Source organism: Rhamphochromis sp. 'chilingali' (genome assembly GCF_963969265.1).
Source record: "Rhamphochromis sp. 'chilingali' genome assembly, chromosome: 1".
Lineage (NCBI taxonomy): Eukaryota > Metazoa > Chordata > Actinopteri > Cichliformes > Cichlidae > Rhamphochromis > Rhamphochromis sp. 'chilingali'.
This window is the reverse complement of record NC_137929.1, coordinates 26,258,793-26,281,291: the sequence shown is the minus strand read 5'-3', so window position 1 is coordinate 26,281,291 and position 22,499 is coordinate 26,258,793. Positions and strand designations below refer to the sequence as shown.

General features: G+C 42.4%; 2 protein-coding genes across 2 annotated transcripts; both read left to right on the top strand.

Annotated features, from left to right (window-relative positions):
- Positions 1-1,470: 1,470 nt before the first annotated feature.
- Positions 1,471-14,587, top strand: prox3 (prospero homeobox 3). Its single transcript, XM_080894518.1, is given in 7 exon segments — positions 1,471-1,808; positions 5,514-7,390; positions 7,393-7,404; positions 7,566-7,667; positions 10,017-10,129; positions 10,691-10,796; positions 12,408-14,587. Coding segments are annotated over 7 exon segments (2,502 nt in total). The 5' UTR covers positions 1,471-1,690; the 3' UTR covers positions 12,582-14,587.
- A 2,169-nt stretch (positions 14,588-16,756) lies between these two features.
- Positions 16,757-21,186, top strand: tmem179ba (transmembrane protein 179Ba). The gene is made up of 6 exons (XM_080887001.1): positions 16,757-16,774; positions 17,142-17,277; positions 18,026-18,222; positions 18,825-18,962; positions 19,563-19,641; positions 19,871-21,186. The coding sequence occupies exons 2-6, from the start codon at positions 17,179-17,181 to the stop codon at positions 20,051-20,053; spliced, it is 696 nt and encodes a 231-aa protein (XP_080743127.1). The 5' UTR covers positions 16,757-16,774; positions 17,142-17,178; the 3' UTR covers positions 20,054-21,186.
- The last annotated feature ends 1,313 nt before the right edge of the window (positions 21,187-22,499 follow it).

Below are 22,499 nucleotides of genomic sequence, written 5' to 3'. Positions count from 1 at the left end.
GTTAACATAATATGAGCCCTCAGAGAGATGACGTTCAGGCACTCACACACAGACAGACACACAATTTTAGGCTTTTTGGTACGCTTTTCTGTGAACAATTTGTGCTTTTTAGTATTCTCCAGCTTGTGCACCAGATCCATGTATTATCTATCAATTGCATTCTCCCACTCTGTCCAAACACACACACACACACACACACACCTTTGTTCCTCAAACGCCTTCCTAGAATGACAAAAACCCAGCATTATCTTTTGTTATTTATTATTGCAGATGGAGCCATTATTTCATGACCTCGCCATCTCTCGTTCCTCCTCCCTCTGCATATGTTTTTATTTATTCAGACCTCTCCCTACCTCTCTTTCCTGCCCTCTCCTCCTCTCCGCGCGTTTATGTTTATTCAGATATGTCTCCCTCTTTTTCTCTCCATCTTTCTCCCCTCTTTCTCTCCCTCTGCACCCATGTGTCCAGCTTTTGTTACAAGCCTTGTTTCCATAACAACTGCGACCTTTCACTCAGTGCATAACCAGTTTTAATCAGAAGTAGAGAAAGGAAGAGATGGGATGAGGCAGAGGTGTTGGGGTAAGGGGGGGGGGGGGGGGGGGGGGGCGTGATTTAGGTGATCCGTGAAAAGAAAAAATACAAAATTAACACAAAAAAATTGCAGTTTGAAAGCGGACCCTGGTCTCATTGGGAGAGCCTGCGAACAGTTTAGTGGTGGGTTTGGGTGGGTGACATTCCCAGCAACAGGTTACTAAGTGCTGCTGAAGTTAAAGCAAAATGTTTCCCTGCTATCAGGGTGTCTGTGTAATTAAAGCAGGCAAGCTGAAGTAGAGCAAGGACATCTGTAAAAAAAACAGACCATTATGGTCCACTGAACATGGGTACCTTTGCACTGCTGCTTCCAAATATTATACCTATGCATTTTAAAGGCATCCTATAAATCCACATTTACACTGTTAAATTCACATAATTTGTGTAAAATCGGATTAAAGCTGCCACATGTTAAAAATGAATGCATTTAGACAGAGAGTCTTTAGATACTCTGCTGTGTTTGTCTTTATGCTCAGGGGTGCTGGATCTCACAGACAGATTCCTGTGGTCAGATAAAACTGTTAATGACTGACCGGGTGACAGTCGGCGGTAAATAAAACCTTCGCAGTGCAGAGAATGTGCTGCTGAAGGTCTGTGGCATCACTACTGTAACACAAACTGAAAAAATGCTTCTCGGTTTTTGGTCAGAGTAATTTCCCCTTAACATGTTTATGGGCTCGTCTGTGGATAAGTAGCCTTCTGTCACAAACTGCTACGTGAATTATATAAAAGCCAATTAATTTCAAATGAAGCGACGATTTAATACAGCACAGTGCGTGTATGTGTGTGTGTATGTGTGTGCATACTGGGGGTCTTGCCAACATGGGAGGGACCGGACTGTCAAGTGGACAGCTCTCGAGCCCGCTTGCCCGCCCACCGCGCGCCACTCCACACCGGGTGCAGCGCGTGAGGTTGATGCCAGCCAGAGATAGATGGATTGGCGAGGGAGGAAAAACCTGCACAGTGACACAACTAGAGTAAAGAGGAGGCGTTTGACGAGTGAGGGAAAACTGAGAGAGTTACGGAACAAATCCAGAGAAGAGGGAAGCGGGAAAAAGCAGGAATCCTCCTGCTGACTGGTTCCTGTCTGCCCGCACCGATGTCCAAGGCCCGTCCGGTGACAGCAGGAGACAACCAACCGAGACAGAGCGCACAGAAACGGCCGTTGGGGTTGGAAGGCTTCGGGGAACCGCTGGAGCTCTTCTCTGTGACTGAGAGTAAGTTCATTTTAAACTTCAAACCTCTGCCTTACATATTTGACATTTTACGGCGTTTAAAGAGCTACGAAGGTCAGCGTCTGCTCGAGCTGCTCGCCTCTATCTCGCTCTGTTTATATTTTCTTTCATACTGCGACATTAGTCCGCCGCTGCCAATTAGTCACAGGACGCACAACGCGCGCGCGCGCACCCGCACAAACTGACCGCTCGTGCGTCAGAATCGCCAAAGCAGATGTTGCCACGCGGAGGCTTTAAACACTCTATTAATTATTCAAAGTGATATAATTACGCCGCAAATAGATAGATAGAATATAACCTATGTGAACGGGGGAAAGAAATGGCTCCGAAAAATGACTGACCCAAATAATTTATAACATAAAAAAGTCCTTAGCTAATATTTTTGATTGTGTATGTTATAAATCCATAGTTATGAGTTACATTTATCCAGCTCTGCTTAAAAATACGCTAATTAAAAGAAATTTCATTCGACAAGTATGGTTGCAACCCAGTATTAGGAACATTTTAGTAACCAATATGTTATTATTTTCCAATGTTAGAAAATGAACTTTTTGAATGTAATTTTCCAATATAACATACTTAAATGGATCATATAATACCAGTGCGTTATCTGTGCTTTGTTTCATGTGTGTTTTCGCTCTTGTCAGTCTACCCAGTGACAGCTCCGGCAGTCCAAGAGCACCATTCTTAAGCCTAATCTAGTGGTTAATGGCTTTCATAGTCATTGCTCATATTTTGTGCAGCTTGCACTGGCTTTGAAAAGCTAATCTGTCCCTGTTATAAGCCCATTGGTTGGCTTGCCATCTGGGCTGTATTATAGTAGAGAGGAGAGGGCATTTGAATAATTGATATTTAGCTATTTATAGGAGGATTATTCTCTTCATGTTTCACCATCTATCTATCTATCTATCTATCTATCTATCTATCTATCTATCTATCTATCTATCTATCTATCTATCTATCTATCTATCTATCTATCTATCTATCTATCTATCTATCTATCTATCTATCTGTTTTGTCTAGCTATTGTTTTTTGTGATGTGTGTGTTTGTGCATCCTTGTGTGTGTGTTCATATTTTCTGTATTTTCCTGTACCTCTGTCAGTCCTTACATCTGTCCTGTCCTTACATCTGTTCAGTGAGCTGTAGTGTATCCATCTGAAGTGGATTAGCGGTGTTATCAAAGCTAAGTAGGACTACTGCTCATGCACACGTAGGCACACAGACACACACATGCACACACACACACACACACACACACACTTGCATATGCACACACACTACGTACATGCTGCTCTCACTCTATTTCACTCCACAAGGACCATTGACCATTGTTAGCCCTCTCTCAAGCCTCTTTTGCTTTTGTGCAAAAGTGTGTGTGTGTGTCTGTGTGTTCATGTGTGTGTTTGACGGTAAACACTCTGATCAAACAGTGCTTAACAAGCTGCCTGAACTGATAACAGAGAGAGGAGGAAGAGAGGATGAGAGAGGAATGGAGAGGAAGGAAAAGGGGTATCGGGGCAGAAATGAGGTTACACAGTGATATAAAATAGGAACTGGGATGTGTGTTTTTGATCTTGATTAAACAGTGAGATGTACTGTCGTTTATAAGCCTGGCATTCACTGGTCTCTGCTTTACAACCTTTTCCAGGAATTCTAGGCAAGCCATATAGCATTAGCCTGGGAGTGTAATAAGCACCTAAATTTTCCACCATACAGTGTTTTGTATTTTTTTTCCAAACTTCTGTTATTGTGCGTGATCCACATCTATGTGCATTTATCTTCCTCAGTTTTCTCACATATAGTCTTCTTTGATACTTGCACTGTCTAAGACAACACACGTTCAAGCACAACAGGAAGGACAGCCTGAAGAGAGGAGGGCGATATGTGACAAAGATCATGAGCCAGATGTTAACCCTTCCATTAGGTCTTAGTTGGTGCCACAGGATGTCGCTTCCCTCACTGATGAAACTGATCTTTTCTGTGCTTTCTAGCTAAATGTACTCTCTTTAACACTGCCACAATGAACGTTTAGCTCTATACAAATACATTGGAGTTGTTTCTTTTTGCTATTAAAGTGAAAGTGATTGTGTCCTGCAATAGACCAGTGACCTGTTTTGCTGTCCAGGTAACGTTCCAGCCATATTGTTGCGATGGGCACTCATTCACTGTCAACCAAGTGTAGTCACAGATAAACAGAAACATTTGCTATCTAGCAGATATTTATGCAACCAAAACAGCCTCTGAGATTTTTGCCCTTAATGCAGTGCGCTACAATTGAATGGAACTAAAAATGACATTGGAAAAAAATGAAAAGCAACCAGAGCAGATAATCCACATAAAAAAGCCCTACAAACCTTTTTAGTAAGACCTGTTTCTTCTTTATACAGTAAAAATTTTGGTGACAGGGTCCCCAGTAAGGACGGGCGAGAAAGGTGTGTTTTATACACGGTTTTATTCACACACTTTTTATACTCGATCTTTGGCTCTCTGTGTGCCTCTCGGGTTCACTGCTAACAGTTTTGTGTTTTCTCGTCTCCGGCCCCACAATTACTGTCAGAGGAGAGGTTAATTAGACATGCCCAACAGGTTTGCTGCTCTCTTCATCAGACACTACTCCCCCAAACACACTGCTTCAACTCTCCCTCTTGTGACTGAGCCCAGAAACCACACCCCGCCAGCACAATTGTACACTGCTCAAAAACAATCATGCTGTATACCTATACTGTTATCGACTGGGTAATGTGTTAGAAATGAATGATGCCATGTTTGACGTAAGTGAAAATGATCAACCTACGGAGTACTGAATTCATTTGTATGGCCCCCATGTGCTTGTGGGATTTATCCCCATGCCCAATGGCAGTCAGGGTGCTGTTGCCTAGCCTGCAGAGGTCTTTGCATCCCTCCATTGATATGCCTCCCCAGATCATCACTGACCCACCACCAAACTCGTCATGCTGAATGATGTTACAGGCAGCATAATGTTCCCCACGGCTTTTCAGACCCTTTCACATCTATCACCTACACTCAGGGTGAATCTGCTCTCATCTGTGAAAACCACAGGGCGCCCTGCTAATTCTGGTATTCTATAGGAAATGACGATTGAGCTCCAAGCTGCCAGGCAGCGAGCACAGGGCCCACTACAGGATGTCAGGCCCTCAGGTCACCCTCGTGATGTCTGTTTCTGATTGTGTGGTCAGAGAGATTCACACCAGTGGCCTGCTGGAGGTCATTTTGTAGTTCTTGCAGTACTCATAGTCCTCATCTTTTTCCTCCTTGCACAAAGGAGCAGATACCGGTCCTGCAGATGGGTTAAAGACCTTCTAGGGCACTGTCCAGCTCTTCTAGAGTAACTACCTGTCTCCTGGATTTGGTTTTGCTGGTTATCTTATTATTTCCACTATAATCAATATCATTATCCAATAAGGTTGACTGATTTAATGCTGTACTCTGATTAAAAACTGTTTCTTTTCTGTTTTGAGCTTTAAATATTAAATTAAATACTAAAGCATGTAGCACTTTGAGCACTACACACAAACCTATGGTCATCTTAATTATTGGTATGAAATTTAACCTCATGTATGTAACTTCATTTGGCTGCAAAACACTTGCTACTACTCAAAATATCACAAATGCAGCAATTATAATCCTTATTGTGTCTCTTTGTGTCCCTTCTGCCTCTCTACAGCCATGGATTCACCCACAGATCTTTTTGATGATTCTGCTCCCCAGATACATACATTTGCTCCAACTCTCAACTCCACAGATCTTGCTGGAATCCATCCTCAGCCTAATGCTGGCCGCCTTACTCCTGCCTTTAGACCCCCCGGCTTTCCACTGATCCACCATCTCCTCCAGCCGGGTGGAGGCCCCAGGAGGATCGGAGGGCTGCTGAACACAAGCCTGAGCACACACAGACACCTGGAGGACAGAAATGTGGAGGAAGATGAAGGAGAGAGGGATGGACACGTGGAGCAAAGAATGGAAGGGGGAGATGAGGGGGCGATAGAGGGAAAGGACGACTTGCTCGGGGTTAAGAAGAGGCACAATGACGCGGCTCTCGCAGTCGAATGGAATCAAGACATCCTGAAAGTGAAGAGGATGAAGCTGGAGAACCGACAGAGGGATGGAGAGGCCGATGAGGGAGGCAAACAAGGAGGGAGGGAAGAGAGGAGAAGGGAAAGGGAAGAGCTGAAAGAACAGCTGGAGGAGGCAAGGGAGAGACTGCAGGCTTTGCAGGAGAAAGTGTGGAGAGCTTTTGGGGAAAAGCACATGGCCGAGGATGAGAAGAAAAGGAAGCGCAGAAACGGAAGCAGCGGTGGAGTTGATGGGAGAGAAGAGGATGTAGGGCTAATAGAGGAGGAGGACATGACAGAAGGGATGTACGATGAGGAAGACACTGATGGCGGAGAGATGGAAAAGGAATCATTTTCCCTGCTTTCCGAGTCCCCTTTCGACAGCTTCCACAAACGGAAAGAGGAGCTGCAAAAAGACCGAGAAAGAAGGATGGAGAGAGGAAGAGGAGGAGGAGGGTTGCACTTGGAGGGTGTGATGGAGGGATCGGGGTTGTGGCTGGACTGCGGAGGTTTGGTCAGAGGAGACTGGGATGGCGGGATAGATGACGAGAGTGAGGAGGGAGGGCAGAAGTTTGCCGCGGCGCTGAAGCTGGAGTTGGGCAGCGCTGTGGCCCGGGTCATCGACCGAGTTCTCCGCCTTTACACCGAGATGACCGATTTCGCTCCTTCCTCTCCTCCCGCTGCCATCTCTTTTCTCCCATCTGATCCGGGAAGCGACGGAGGGAAGGAGAAGGCAGTGTGGATGGGGCTGTTAACGAGAGGAAGAAGAGAAGAAACAATGAGCGATAAGGAGGACAAAACAAGAGGGCAGGACGGAGAAAGAGAGAAGCAGCTCCACAAGATGAGCAACGGGAGCGCCCTGCCCCCCCGACCACCCCGTCGGACTGAACCGTCTGATTTAGCGATGCCACTGACTCTTCAAAGGTCACCTGACACGCGAAAGGCCTACCCACTCCTTGGCCCACCTCTCCCCACTCACCTCAATCCCTCTCACCCAAACCTCTCCCTGCACCACCCTTCTTTGCCTCGTCCTCCTCCCCTTTCTCACCCTCCCCTCTTGCCTCCAGCCTCTCAGCCCAAGGATCCCTCCTCCTCCTCCTCTTTCCACCCGTCTTCAACCTCCTCCTCTTCTTCCTCCTCTTCTTTCCCTGCGCCTCCCCCTCCTCCCCCGCCTCCGCCCCCTCCTCTCCCTCTCCCCTTGCTCCACTACTCAATGCAGCAGCTTTTCTCCCGCTCACTCCACCACCCTCAGCTCCCCCACCTCCCGTCATCCCGCAAAGACTACCTGAACTCTGACCCTTTCTTGGAGTTCTCTTCCCACCCATCGTCTCACCCCTCCTTCCCCCCGCTCCCCTTGCTCGGCCACCTGGACCCGTCGCTTGCACGCCACACGCACGGGGGGAGAGAGAGGGAGCGAGTGATGAGGGGAGATGGGGGCATGCGAGGAGGAGGGATGGATGGAGGAGAGCTCTACCTGACTGCTGGGGGGATATCCTTTTGTCAGTGTGCTTGAAAGAATGAGGATGAGAGCTGTGTTGGTTTGTGTGTGTGTGTGTGTGTGTGTGTGTGTGTGTGTGTGTGTGTGTGTGTGTGTGTGTGTGTGTGTGTGTGTGTGTGTGTGTTTAAGCATGTATCTCCTTAACTCACCTCATATGTACACCCAGGAGGGCTTGTCACCCTGCCATCTGAAGAAAGCCAAGCTCATGTTCTTCTACACTCGCTATCCCAGCTCCAACACGCTCAAGACATATTTCCCTGATGTCAAGGTGTGTGTACACCAGCTCAGTGCTGGAACGACAATTTCACTTCAAAGTGATTATTTTTTAACACACCTCAAAGTCACACGGCAGTATATCAGCCACTGCGTTTTACACGCCTGCTCACTGAAGGTTTTTCTACATTGTTAAAACAATACGGACGACGTCACAGCTATGAAATGCCAATTAGGCCAGTTTGGCTGCTGTAGTATTGGATATTATGACTAAGGAAGGAGAATTGACTGTCCAGCATTTCTTTAAGACATGAATGTGAGTCCATATATTACAAAGACTTTAAAGGTTTCTTCGAACAGGCGTGGTGTTTACAACTGAGGGAAGAAGGACCAGAAGTTATTACTGCTGCAGAGACTTAAAAGCTTCTGAAATCTCCAGTTAACAGCCCTAAAATTAGTGCCCACCACACTGCTTCCTAGAATCTTAAGATTAGCTGTTTTGAGGAAATTATCAGGCGTTTGGGTCAAATTGCTGAAAGAATTTTGTACTTCTTAATTTTTTTTTACAATTTAGTATTAAGTAAGCATAACAAAGGATGAGCATTAGACTAGTGGATATCTGGGCTGTGGTCTGGTGAGTCCAAATTTGATAGTGGTGGGTTCCAACCTCAATTCCTTTGTCTAAGATGAATAGATGATGTGTGCGTGCGGTTGCTACCACGTGGGGTTTTCAGATTACGCTGTTAGCAATTCATTTATAATTGAAGACAGCACTTAACGAGTGTTTGTTTTGCACTTCGTAGCTACATTGTTTTCTTTTAACAAGACAATGAGGCACATCTTTAAGGTCTTGATTTGAAATGATGCAGCGCTGCTTCAGATAACACGAATCCCCCAAAAGTATTCAAGTGCTGCTGCTTCGAAGAATCTTGAATTTATTCAAATCTTTCATTACTACATAAGTTCAGTTGTGTTATAGTTGTGAGGTCTTTTAGGAGTTTCAAGGAAATGAGTAGTCCTTGAATGACTTTTGAGACATACTGTAGCCTAAACAAATACAGTTTGAACAATCTTCTAAAAAAATTTAAATTGACTGTAAGACTGCAATTATTGTAAGGCCATCACTTAAATCACCTAATAACCAGTGATATACTGGGGGAAACCAGGACATTTGTGCACTCCAAGTATTCAGATATAATAAAATCTTCAGTGATAATACAGAGACACAAAGTAAAAAAAAAACTGCTCACTACTGATGGTGTAACATGTATATAAAAGTGCTTGAATCTTGTAGCCAATGTACCCATATTGCTGTGGTTTGATTTGATGTATTATATCAGTATAGATGCAGTAGATATAATATTTACTCTGAAAAAATGTCCAAGCGCTAACATGTGTATTATACGTATGTAGTGGTTGGTGCTTCATAAAATCCGGAACTGGCCCGTACGGGGATCGAACCCGCGACCTTGGCGTTATTAGCACCACGCTCTAACCAACTGAGCTAACCGGCCATGTCGCAGTGGATGTTAGTGGAGCACGGCCAGAGCTGCACAGCTCACGAGTTATTTTTGGAAATTTTGTGTGCAAGTTAAAAAGCTGATGTCACTGTTGGACATGTCGGGTCTCAAAGCTCAAGGTGTTTTTCATTTCATTTTAATGAGATTTTCTTCTGCAAATAAAGCGAAAATCAGTTGTTTAAAGGTGCTCAACTGCTTGAAAACGTACATGGCCCGTACGGGGATCGAACCCGCGACCTTGGCGTTATTAGCACCACGCTCTAACCAACTGAGCTAACCGGCCATGCGCAAACGCCAAAACTGTCACATATTGCCGACAGCATCCCAGACGTTTTTGTTTCCATATTTCAATCAAGTTCCAAAAGACTGGAAGTTAGATTGCAGATACCCCATTTACTGACGTAATGATAATATTAACTAACCTACTGGTTACAACTACTTCTCCATATGAGTAAAATGTTTCAATGAATAAAACAAATGCTATTTTAATTCACATCCATGCTGCACTTAAAAATGCATATGCTGCGATAAATTATTATTACAGGGTATCTCTTAATAAGGTGGTATTATCTGATACAATCTGCAAGTTTACAGTGATTTAGAAGCATAAACAGTGTGGAGTTGCAGAGATTATTTCTCCTCTTGGAGTCTGTGTCAACAGAAAACCTTAGATTAGGTCATTTACTTTAATGACCACTAAGGGGTGGGGAAAGGGGGGGGGGGGGCATACAATGTCTTTTGAATGTAATTTGACATAACAAACAAAGTGCAATTAAGTTAGCTCAAGTCAGGTTAATTTAGCATATCATTGTAAGTGTTTAAAAAAGCACTGTTCTCTTGCTGTCCTCACCTGCTCACTTCCTCTCCTGTCATCCATGGTCTAGTTTAATCGCTGTGTGACCTCCCAGATGATTAAATGGTTCAGTAACTTCAGAGAGTTCTTCTACATCCAGATGGAGCGCTTTGCACGCCAGGCTGTCCGCGAGGCTCTCACCCGGTCGGTTTGGGTTGGCACTGGTTCATGTTAAACTCATTTTATTTGCAGTACTTTCATTGTTTCAGTGAGCCTTATGAGTGTGAACATGTTGCCCCTGTTAGACGAGCTGAAGTAAAGTCTGATTTATACATCAGACATCATATATAACTTTTTTAGAAATAGAGAATCACACATCGCATGATTGACTTTGGAACCGCATGAAGCATCATGGTTTCCTCCATGACAGATATTCAGTTCTGCTATAATCAAACGAACCATTGCAGCTGAGAAATAGATGTCTGCATTTTTTATATCGCTTGATTTAAGAGGTCGGAAAGGCTTATTGATAAAAATATAGATTTTTTTTTTCTGCGAGTGCTCAGGTGTTTAGACACTGTGGCCATGTTGATGTGAACTCATGATGGTAGCGAGTAAAACAAATAGCAATGGGCATAAAACATGACTGCAAAAAGTCAGAAACAAACTGAAGCTGAATATCATTTATGTAAATTATACATGGTTCTCTTATCTGTTTTTTATTGTGAGTGTATTTAAATGAGTTTGTTTGTCTCTGTAACACAGGGATGGTGCGCCTCGTATTAGCCGAGAGAGTCAGCTGCGAGTGGGACGTGATACGGAGCTTTACCGCATACTGAACATGCACTACAATAAAAGCAACATCTACCAGGTGAGGAGACGCTCTAGTTGCAGCTTTCAGCCTACCCGTTGTACGACTGGACTCAGTCCTTGGGTGGGGATGTGAATACTCCTCAGCCCTAAGTACATCGCTAATGGATTATGGATCTTTATGCAGTGCTCCTGTGTTTAAAAGTAAATACCAATCAAGTTAAAGTGCTGTCTACAGTGTCACGGTCTTGGGTCATGTATTGAAGGATAACTTGCACTCTGTTTTTGATGTCTTTTATAGATTGTCATCTGGAATGCTTTTCAAGGTTCACATACATGCCTAACGCAAGCCGTTGCTGATTTTCTTAAGCTCAGCGGTCCTTTGAGTTAAGATCATTTGATCTGAGCTGTTTGACCTTCTTGAGCAAACAGTTCTTAAAAACATTTAATGCGTGTACTGAGCCATTCTTATTGAAAATCAAATAAAAGTCCCACTTTGTGCAAACCAGGTGAGGATGGCAAGACTCAAGCTGTTTTGTCCTTCAGAGGTCAATAAAGTGCCAGATATGGCTGCTGCTTGGACTCTGAATGAGGTCCTGATCTGATATTAATTGGTAAGCTCAGAGCAGACGATAAGTCTAAGGAGGAAATAAACCTCAATAAATCATGTATAGCATAAAGATGAAGATATACAATAAAAAGATACTACACCGCTGAAATGAAAAGCACTGGAGCTTGGGGTTATTATTTCGTGTAATGTGCTATTACCTTTAGTGAGCAGAGAAATTATTTTACTTGTATGAGTTTGTGCATGAAAAGGAAACAGAAAATGAAGCACTGTTATATCTCACTGACCTGCTGAAGGACACACACTATCATAAAACAATCATCGCACATTAGTTTCCAATTCTACAGATGATGATTAATTTTATCACCCAAGGTGATCTGTTATTTGTCAGACGTCATTGGATTTAAAAAGGTATTGAGAACGCGAAAACTACTATGGCTACAATGTATCCCGGGAAACGTTCAGGCAGCGCTGAAAAACCGAATCACCTCTGTGATCGTAAAAACAAAGTCACAAGGTTGCTCGAGTCTGAAAAGTCACTCTCGCCTACACAAATTTTTGTGAGTTTATTATTTGATTGAGCCTCAGCTCGGCTTAAAGCTATGTGCGGTTCAGCTGTGAATAGATCGTGTTCGCTTCTAACGTGTTTTCCGTCATAGCGGCGAAAGAATAGGTCCACTTATTAACAATAATCAATGAGAAGTCTCTACGTGCTATGATAAAGCTGTCTGCTTTGACAGACGCGTTCAGACAAACAGTGGAATCAGAGACAATCAAAGTCACAGTCTGTATTTTACCAAAGTGGGTGAAAACACCTGTGAGGGTGCACTGAATGCACATTATAATAACAGGTATTCTAATGTTCTTCCTGTGAAACTATTCACTGCTCAACAACGCTTATGAGATTTTTAGAAAGTACAGAGACAATCAAAACCTCACATTCTCTGAAAAACACAAGTTTCTCAGTTTTAAATCCCTTTAGATAAGGTAGATAGATATGTGACTGACAGATTCAGATACTAAACTAAAGCGAAAATGGATTTTTCTCTTCCAGAAGACTTCCTAATAAACATTTCCTCCTTGACATCATATTTTTGTGTGCAGGTTCCAGAGAGGTTCATCGAGGTGTCTGAAGTGGCTCTGAGAGAGTTTTACTCAGCCATTTGGACGGGGAGAGACAGCGACCCCTGCTGGAAGAAAGGAATATACAAAATTATCTGTAAACTTGACAGTCCTCTACCAGATGCATTCAGGCTGCCAGGTTGTCCAGTTGGCTAATGATTGCACAGCTTTTATCTGGTCCGTGTGCACAAATGCATGCTCAGACATAATTTGACTAAAACAAGGCATAAATCATTCAGAAACTGGTACATTTCAGACATCGCAAACTGATATGTAACCATCCAAAAGATCATTTAGAACTATTACAGAATTTCGACTGACTTGCAGAGGAATACATACACTTTCTCATACTGACAGGCAGGTTTTGTATACAGGCTCAACAGCAATCCCCCAGTGCTGCAGTCTTGTGACCGCACTTATCAAGGAACGTGACCATACCATTGAATTAAAATGGACAGAGCAGGAATTCCTTCTCCAAACATTCTTCAGCAGCCAGCTGCTTGCATGAAATCTAAAGCTATTATTAAAAGCACACTCTCACAGTAGTTTTGTGAAATAGACACAAAATACAATTTTTGAACTTCACGTTCATGGGAACAAATTGACTCTTTTCTTTTTTTAGTGTGGACATTGACGCAAAAGTCAGTCACATAGCAAAGCTTCCAGTTTCCAAGAGCACCAACGTACATGATAAGACGCTTCAGGTCTGTTGTTGGCGTAAGCTTCAGTTTCACTGAAGAGGGTTAGGGTTCAAATTCAGCACTGCTTTCCCCGCTGATTTTTCAGTTGCTGTTTCATTAGCTGGGACCACATCCTCATTTTAGGTTTGACACCATTTCTGGTAGATAATGGAACATGGCTTGAGGATGAATTGAGGCTGTGGTTTGGAGAAGGCCTCAGAGGGGACTGACGGTGACCCGTGGGCCGGGCAAATCCCGCTGTACTAATGAGAAGTGAAGAAAACAAGAACAAACAGCTTGTAGTTGCAATGGGGGGGTCACATATAGACAGAGATAAATTATCTCCGGTTGGTTTGGTTTAAGGGCCAGAACCACTTTCTAGGATGCTGCCATAAATAATATTTACGTTTAAAACAACGTTTTAAAGTCTCATTAAAAAAAATGACAACCTTTACATCCAAATTTGAGCAAGAATGCTGTTCTTACTGCTGGAAACCAGAAAAGTCAAAGCTTCAGATTCGCTCTGACACACAGTCCGAACGCGCATCACCTTTTACGATTAGGTAACCGGCTCCTCTGGCTTCATCACTAATGAGCAGTGTTCCTACTCGGAAAATCGCTGCTAAACATTTTAAATATAAAGCAGCGATGTTGCTGTGCGATGATTAACAATCTCGCACAAACAGTACTTAACAATCACACTCAAACATTTCAGGGCTGCCCTCCCTCAGGGGGCGTTCATCATGAAATGACCTTTTAACGCTGCCTTGTGTGTGGGCTTCTCCATCAGGATTTTATCTTTCATTTTTATTTTCTCTCCAACAACATCGTACCGTCACGTTTCATCCGAAGTTCAAAAGATTAAGATTTTCAAAATGAAGTTGATCTTGTTTCACAGCACGATCTGGTCGGTGGGTTTTGGGGTTTTTTTTGTTTCTGCTGCTTGTGTATGCCTCTCATCTCTCTGTTCAGTATTAAATTATTATCAAGCTTTTGTACATGCAGTCAAATCAAAACAGCTGTTCTTTCAAGAGGGACATTATATTGAATTTAAAACAGTATAATTAATGTTTTGTTCTTTCCTTGATGTGCTCTTATTGCTGATATATTTACGTATGTTTTTGAATTCTTTTTAAAGTGTTGCTAATCTAAATAGTTCACTTGCACAATAAGTATATATAATTATATACAGTATATATCAACATTTGTTTTCCAAAAGGGGGAAACTTTCACTCTCTCCGCTCTATATCATGACTTTTATCTCGAGGAAAGATGGGTTTCTCTTCAAGAAAATGTCGACCGACAGCCTCGACCTATCCGTGACGTGTTATCAAGTGCATGTTTCCTACATTTCCGTTTTGCGTTGTAATCTTTTATGTCCCTCTATTTTATATTGTACATAGTGTATTCTTTACTGTAGATCTGTGCCTCGTTCAGACTTTGGTGAATTTTGATGTTTAAACTTATCATGAATTAAAGAGATACAAGGCTTGTGTGATGATTTGTGGATACACACATAGACAAACGGAAGCTTTCTAGTGTTTGGGTCTTGGGGTCCAACATTTGTGCCAGCATGCATTAAGGCTTCAATCTAAAAACACCTTCACATGCTCACTGACACTAATACTTTGTGATGGCTCTGCCCACCACTTAGTCTCGCCTCCTGAGACAGCAACACACACACACAAACTCACACTGGCATGTCTACTTTTTTTTTTTCCCCAACAATGAGTCCAGTCACCTAGTTAAGTGAAGTTACATTCTCAACATAGTAGTATTATTTTGGTATTTTTGCAAGACTTTCTTTGTCCACATTTAAGAATTATTTGTGAAAAATCCTCACTTCTTTCTATTTATCAATCCATTCATCAGTTTATTACCTTCTGTCTTGTATTACCTTCTGCAACATACCATTTGTTTTTCTACTTACTTTTGTAACCCAGTGGTGTAAATCACATAAACAATTCCTATGAAAGCTAACAGCGCTGATTCATAATTTTGAAGCTCCTTTCTAAGATAAGATAAGATAAGATAGAACTTTATTAATCCCTCGGGTGGGTTCCTCTGGGAAATTCGACTTCCAAAAAAAGCACAGCAACGACCAAAGTTACAGTTACAGAACTGTTATATATATATATACACACACACACACACACACACACACACACACACACACACACACACACACATATATATATAAATACAGAGACAAATATAAATAAAATATACAAAGGGGATAAATAGGAATAAAAAAATAAAAATACAAGTGAATTGCACATTTCAAGTATTGAGTCTATTGCACTGTTGACTATTTACAAAAAGTATTGCACAAGGTATTGTACAGTGAGGTGCAGAGGCACTACAGCTTAGTTGTTCCCTCCTTTGTCCTCCTGTTTCCCCTCCCTCTCCCCTCCAGAGAGGAGTTAAACAGTCTGATGGCGTGTGGGACAAAGGAGTTTTTAAGTCTGTTAGTTCTTGTCTTGGGGAGAAGCAACCTGTCACTGAACAGACTCTTCTGGTTGTTTATGGCCGTGTGCAGAGGATGCCCAGCATTGTCCATAATGTCCATCAGTTTCTTTAATGTCCTTTTCTCTGCCACTGTCACCAGAGTGTCCAGCTTCATGCCGACCACAGAGCTAGCCCTCCTGATCAGTTTCTCCAGCCTGGATGAGTCCCTCTTTGCTGTGCTGCTCCCCCAGCACACCACAGCATAGAAAAGTACTCCAGCAACCACTGACTGGTAAAACATCCTCAGGAGCTTCCTGCAGATGTTAAAAGACCTCAGCCTCCTGAGGAAGTACAGTCGGCTTTGGGCTTTTTTATACAGGTGCTCTGTGTTGCATGACCAGTCCAGTTTATTGTCCACCCACAGCCCGAGGTACTTGTACTTGTTGACCACCTCCACCTCCTCCCCCTCTATCTGAACTGGCATGACATATCATTAGAAATTGTGTGGCGTGTTATTACAGAAAACAGTTATTTCTAGTCAGCCTTGAATGATGTAACACTGGCTATGTGTCAGGAATTAGTAAGCTTATTATTAGTGCAGAGGTGAATCTGACAGGCTTAAAATGTTTGACATATACCCTATAAAAATGACATGGTCACAGGACACAAAGTCACAAGGTTTCATTAAGCATTCTGGGAAGGAAGCAACACACACACACACACACACACACAAACACACACTGTGTCTAACTCTAGCATTTCATACCTCATAACCCTCGAGAAGTTCAGACTTTGACTAACTTGAACCATCTACATATTTGAGACAATGCAAACATGCAGTATTTGCTTCCGTATAATAAAAATAATTATTGCATAAATATAGGCGTTAACATGAGTGAATTAACACATATATCTAGCTGTAGACTTTCAGTTTATCTTTCTGGGTCATCAGATGAAACCAACTGATTGAGCGAAGAGAAACGATCTAGGGCCTGTATGACAAGCAGTGTCCACGTGTGACAAGTGGGCTGTTTTTTACGTTTCGGTGAAACTCCGAGGAAGCTTCTATTGCTGCTCGAACTAATATCGAGAAGAGAGTTTGGACGTACGATTTTCACTTTGGACTGTTTGACTGCGGGTGAAGGTAATAAAAAAGATACAATATCACCGGAAATCAAACTGTTTGACCTCCAGAATATAACCCAGCTGAAGAACACACGGGTAAGTTAAGTCAGGCTTAAAACATTTTAAATCATGTTTTTGAGACGTGTGGCAAGGTCGTGACAAATATATGAGACATTTCTTTATTTCTTGATTCATTTTTTCCACAATGTTCTAGGAGTCTGCGGTTAAATACGAGTACAGTCTATTTAAACAAACAACTGACACGTGTTAATCTTAATGGAAAACATTTTCATGTATTTTTTATTGATTAACCCGGACACGTTTACTACTTAGCCTTGCCATGTTTTTAATCAACTCACTGTCTTCTTAATATTTGCGAATCGTGGTTGCTGGAGGCTTGGTATTTTATTGTGAAGGAACTAACCGGAAGTTGTTTGCCTTTTTATTGCTACCTTCACGGCAGCTCTTTTCTCTGCAGACGCGGACTAAGCTGCTGCTGGATGATGGCGTTAGCGGGGCTACTGGTGCTGGAGTGGGGTCTCTACATCAGCTGTTTTGTCTGCGGGATTGTTACCGCAGCGTCTGTCACCATCGTCCAGGTGACTTTTCTAAGTTTTACTAACCTGCTCCATATATTACATGTTGTACGCGTCCTCTTCCGGGTGGACTTACTTTGTAGTGCGTTTGTCTATCCCAGAAAGTTTAGCAAAAAAGAAACAAACTTCTTATTTTATTTTTTGAAGAAAAATCCTTTAAACATAATTCAGCATACAGTGTTACAGATTTATATTTTCAAGCTACTATAATTGTTTTCGTACAGCTGCGCAGTTTTCTGGATGTTACACGGTAATTAAAAGCAGCGCGAGGGATTAAAAAACTGACACGCGCTTCCACTTTCAGTCCAGTTCTGCCCACTCTGTCATTACCTTCGGCATTTCAACTCTAATTTCTCCATATTTTTAATGTTTTTGGACTCTAGACATCGGAGAAGTTACTTCTCGAAAAATGTACCACAAACTTTTAGCGAAGTGTCACACGAGCATTGTTGTGTGTCAACAACTGTTCGTTGTGTTAGCTTAACAGACGCTCGGAAATGCGTGATATGCACGTGAAATTGTGAACGTGCGTGTGCGCGCGCAGGTTTTTTAACTGTACCTCGATGCTTTGCTCATCATGTGACCCAGACGCCTATCGTGCCCAATTTGGCTCCCTGCTGCTCATTTATAGACGTCAGATGCAACCGTTGATGCGCTTATTGTAGCATCCTGCAAAGCGCTTGAAACGGTGAAGCGGAACTCAAGCTTTTTAGTGACCCCCTCCCAACCTCTGTCTCTCTTTTTTACTCAGGGTAATTTCGGAGGTCACTGTATGCTGTACGGAGCGGTCAGCTATAATGCCACGTCCAAGCTCATCGGAGTCCAGTCGTCCACATCCTCCTCTTTGTGTTACTTTGTGTCGGCCATATCAATCATGGTGGCAGTGGTGTGTTTCTCTCTGTCTGTGTACTGGGTGTACACTTTCTGCAGCGAAGGGGAACTCAAAAGGTGACCACATGCTGTGTGTGTGTTTTTCACGACAAAGTACAGAGTTGCAGTGTTTGTGTGGGTTTAAAAACAATTTTAATCGTCAGTGTTTTCCTTCAAATATTGCATAAATGCTGGCCTGCTCTGTCATTGTGTCGTTCTTTTGAGCTTGATTTGCCAGCTGCAAGAAAGGATATTTTAAGCATCTCGTAGACAGAATTTAACAGATGTCTGCGTGCACTTTTAGGCTGATTTCTTTAGTTTAAACTGATTGATTACCCAGGAAAATAAGTGTGCATGTAAACATTGTTCTCTGTAGCCAACATAAGCAAAAGAAGCTACAAATACACTTAGAAAAAGTTGAATTTTTGTCAGAGGTTTAAACTGGCATCATTTAAGTAGCTCCTGAAGCTGAACTTAAAGTTGTAGCGATGTAGCACAGAATAAGCTGCAGAGCTGATACAGAGAAGCAGAAATGCATGTGCCATACCACGGCATGGCGACACAATCACACATTAGCTTGCATTTTGTAGTTTGACATCCTTCTTCTGTTTTGCCTCACTTTAAAGAGCACAGTGCTGTTCTCCCGCTCTTATCTGCTTGTTTTTTCTCCTCCTTCACAGGGAGAATGTGTGGATGAACGTGATTATTGCCGTCTCCGGCGTTTTCCTGTTCTTCCTGCTCGTCACGGGCTGCATGTTGAAGATCGGGCGCGACACGCTCTGCTCGTCTGTCACGAAAAACGTCCCCAACACTACCAGGTGACACCTGCACTCATCCACACCTGGCACAGGACCAAACGCTTTCGTCAACACTCGCATATGAAAATGAAAATAACATTTGAAAGCTAGGGAGCGTCACTTTGTGTGTTTTCTGTTTTTTCCCCCTTTTTCTCCTTTCCAAAGCTTCACTTTACCCACCCGCCCACGTTCTCTTAGAGCTCTATATGAAGCCATATGAAGGTAGATTTAGTTATAACCATCTAGTTATTTTACTCTTGGCCTTTGTCTGTCTTTCAGGATGCCCTTTTTCCTTTTAAAAATGTCATCAGCACACAGTTTTTCATCCTTGGCTACACTGTAATCCTCTGAAAGGGCGAGCACTTAAAAGAGAAGCAAAGACGTGCATGGTGTTGTTAGTTTTTAATTGCTTGTTTTGAGCTCCACTTACTTTGATGTTATGTAACTGCAGCTTTCCACTGCTTCCTCTGACAAAACTGCCTGCAGTTTTTCTATTTGTTCATAGAATCAGTGACCAATAATCAAGACTAAATTCATATAAGACAAATCCAAAATGAATTAAATCATAACCCCGGATTTCTTTTAAACTGTCTAATGCTCAATGTTTTTCTGTGTGCAAAGTTGTGAAAAAGCCCAGTCTGAAAAATGGGCCAGCCCACTTGATGGAGAGAGGTTCTACAGCAGTCTACATAAAGCCGAGGTCGGTACTTCATTCACTTATTTTATGCTTTTGGCTGGAGTCACATGGTCCACACATACTAGCTCCTGTAATGCTTAACATAAAGAAGCATTATTATGAACTGGAGTCCTACAACACTACAAAAACCCACGAATAAAGAGATGTAGTCAAAGTTAGCATAGCATATGTGTTCAGATTTAGGTAAAAGAGCCTCCAGTACATCTTGCGTGTCATGTTGTTTCCTTCTCAGACGGCAGTGTGGATCAACTTCTTCTTCTGGCTCATCATCGGGGTTTTGGTGATCATCCAGAGGCGTCGGGGCTCAGCGTCCAAGCTGATTGGAGCCGCACCAACTGGAAGCCTTTTCGGGGAGACGGGTGTGACGCCCGAAGAGACTGAGCCATTTTTCAACCGTCCTGGAAGGCCCCAGTGAGAACGGGTGTGAGCGAGGGGGTTATAAAAGCACATAAGACCAAATAGTGGGAGCGGGTGTGGAAAAAGGTTAAATGAAGTGTTTTAAGGATTTCAGTGAACAACATTTTGAGAATGCACGTGGAAGGTTTTGCAGATATTAGATTTTGGGTTTAACAGTATGTATAAAGCACCACAAAACCAAAACTCCGCTCGACGAGGATGGGATTTGAACCCATGCGTGCAGAGCACAATGGATTAGCAGTCCATCGCCTTAACCACTCGGCCACCTCGTCACCTGAATGCACAAGCATGCAGAGCCTGTCTGTCTGTGTCAGGACACACTGGAAACACTGAAGCGCTGTCAGGCGCTGGTACTGAATTTACCCATTTCCCACATCTCACCCGCCGCATCACATCTACGTCTGTGGACTCCACAGAAACTTATCTGTTTTTTATTCAGAGCGAGCTTGTGTTGGGTTTGTTTACACAGCCAACGAACGGGAGGGTGTTTATCACAAGGTTTGATTTTATAATTTAACTGTGCTCAGATGTACTTTTGACGAGTAAGACTAAGAATTTTCTACATAAAACACTTTTTTCTTTTTACTGATTTCACAAAACCGGAATCTGCCATAGACTTTTTTTAACACATTTTATTTTTGTTGACTGTAAAATCCTAAAACACTGCATTGTCTTCAAGTTTAAGGTGTCAACACGTGGCTTTAAAGATCGCTTAGTATTGATCTGTGTGGTGATTATGTCATTAGAAACTAAAAAGAAATAAAAAGAAAAACAGGAAGACGTTTCACTGTTTGTTTGTTTTTTGATTGCTGATTGTTGTGTGACACTGACTTTTACAACCTTTAACCAAAGAAGCGTCTGAGGCTGTTCTGCTGAAATCTGCTGCTGGGTTCATCCACACTGATTCAGTATGCTTCTTTTTGATGAATTATTTTGATTTGACTTGAAACATTTGTAAGCTCGGGCCTGACGTTCAGTGAGGTGTGCTTCTTACATCTGACTGTGTGTTTGCAATGCTGCGCTTTATTTGTGACATTTCTGGACATGCTCATGTTTGTCGTGGGGAACAGGCATATGGAAACGTTGAATAATGTCTCCCTCTAGTGGCTAATAATAAATAAAGATTCACTTGCACCAAGTCATGTGGCTTTATTGTCAACCGTGTGCAGTGGTACAGTACACAGTGAAGCGAGACAGCGCTCCTCCAAGATCATGGTGCTACATGTCACAGAAAATCAACACAAGACTACATAAAGTGCAAGTGTGCAAAAACTGCAAAAAAACAAAGTGCAACCCCAGATAGCAAGGAGACATTGAACAGATGTTGATTTTCCATCTGAACCATCAGAATCGTCAGGATTGAAATGTCAACACAAAACCAATGTTGAAACAACATTGAAATACTGATGAAACCTGACACTGACATTGAAATAACATTGATTCACTGTTGTTCTGTCATCGTTGATTGTTGATCTATGTATAGTTGACAAGGTGACAACAATCACGTTGAAAAACCATCGATTTATGGTTGAGCGGGAAATTAAAGCTGCTACCACTTGGACTATTCCGCAGCACCCCTATCACATTGGTACATCCCTCCAGGTAACCATTGTCTTGTACAGTAGAGCGGGACATTAGATTTACTCTTAGCGGAATTGACCGGAGAAGGTATAAGTTCATGCACTGCACTGGCCTGCACCACGATTAGTATAAGGTAAGAATGAATGACTTTTGTTCTATTCGTTATTTCCACGGTTGCATTTGAATAACAGTAAAAAAAACAAAACAAACTTGTTAATGTAAAGTTTCGGATAAAATGTGGGAGCCTGAAATTGTGTCTACTTTCATCTTACAATCCGGCAACAAATAAATTGCACTGCAAACAAAGTCTATCAACAAAGAAAACATTTTCGTTTCATACTTTTCCGTTATATTTCCTTACAAAGCTAGCTTTAACGCTTCGAGGGTTCCTTTGTTCTTGCCGTCGCCTCGGCGCTTGACCCAGACTTTCGCTCTGTAGTTGCTTTTTAGCATAGTACTACAAAAAATTGTAAATCTGTGATATATGATTGATAAACGTAAAGGTAACTGTATAAATGTGTTCAATGACTTTGTTACTTTTAATGATTGGAGAGCACCCGCTTCGATTCGCACTCAATTCAAACTTTACGCTGCACGCTCACCTAACTTGCGTTTGCACCTTTTGTCCACACGTAAACTGCGTTTAGCATTTACGTGTGGACGAGGAAGACGGAGAAAACGCAGCGTCAAAGGTGTGCGCCTATTTTGACGCCACACTGTGCGCCAAGTTTTTGTCTCGGTGCCATGAATTCCTACAATGGCAGACTTAGACAAAATACTGTTAATGTTATTATCTTCAGTGTTTAAATGCTTACATATACGGGTTTGCTTGTAATTGTTGCCTATATACATTTTAAGCTATT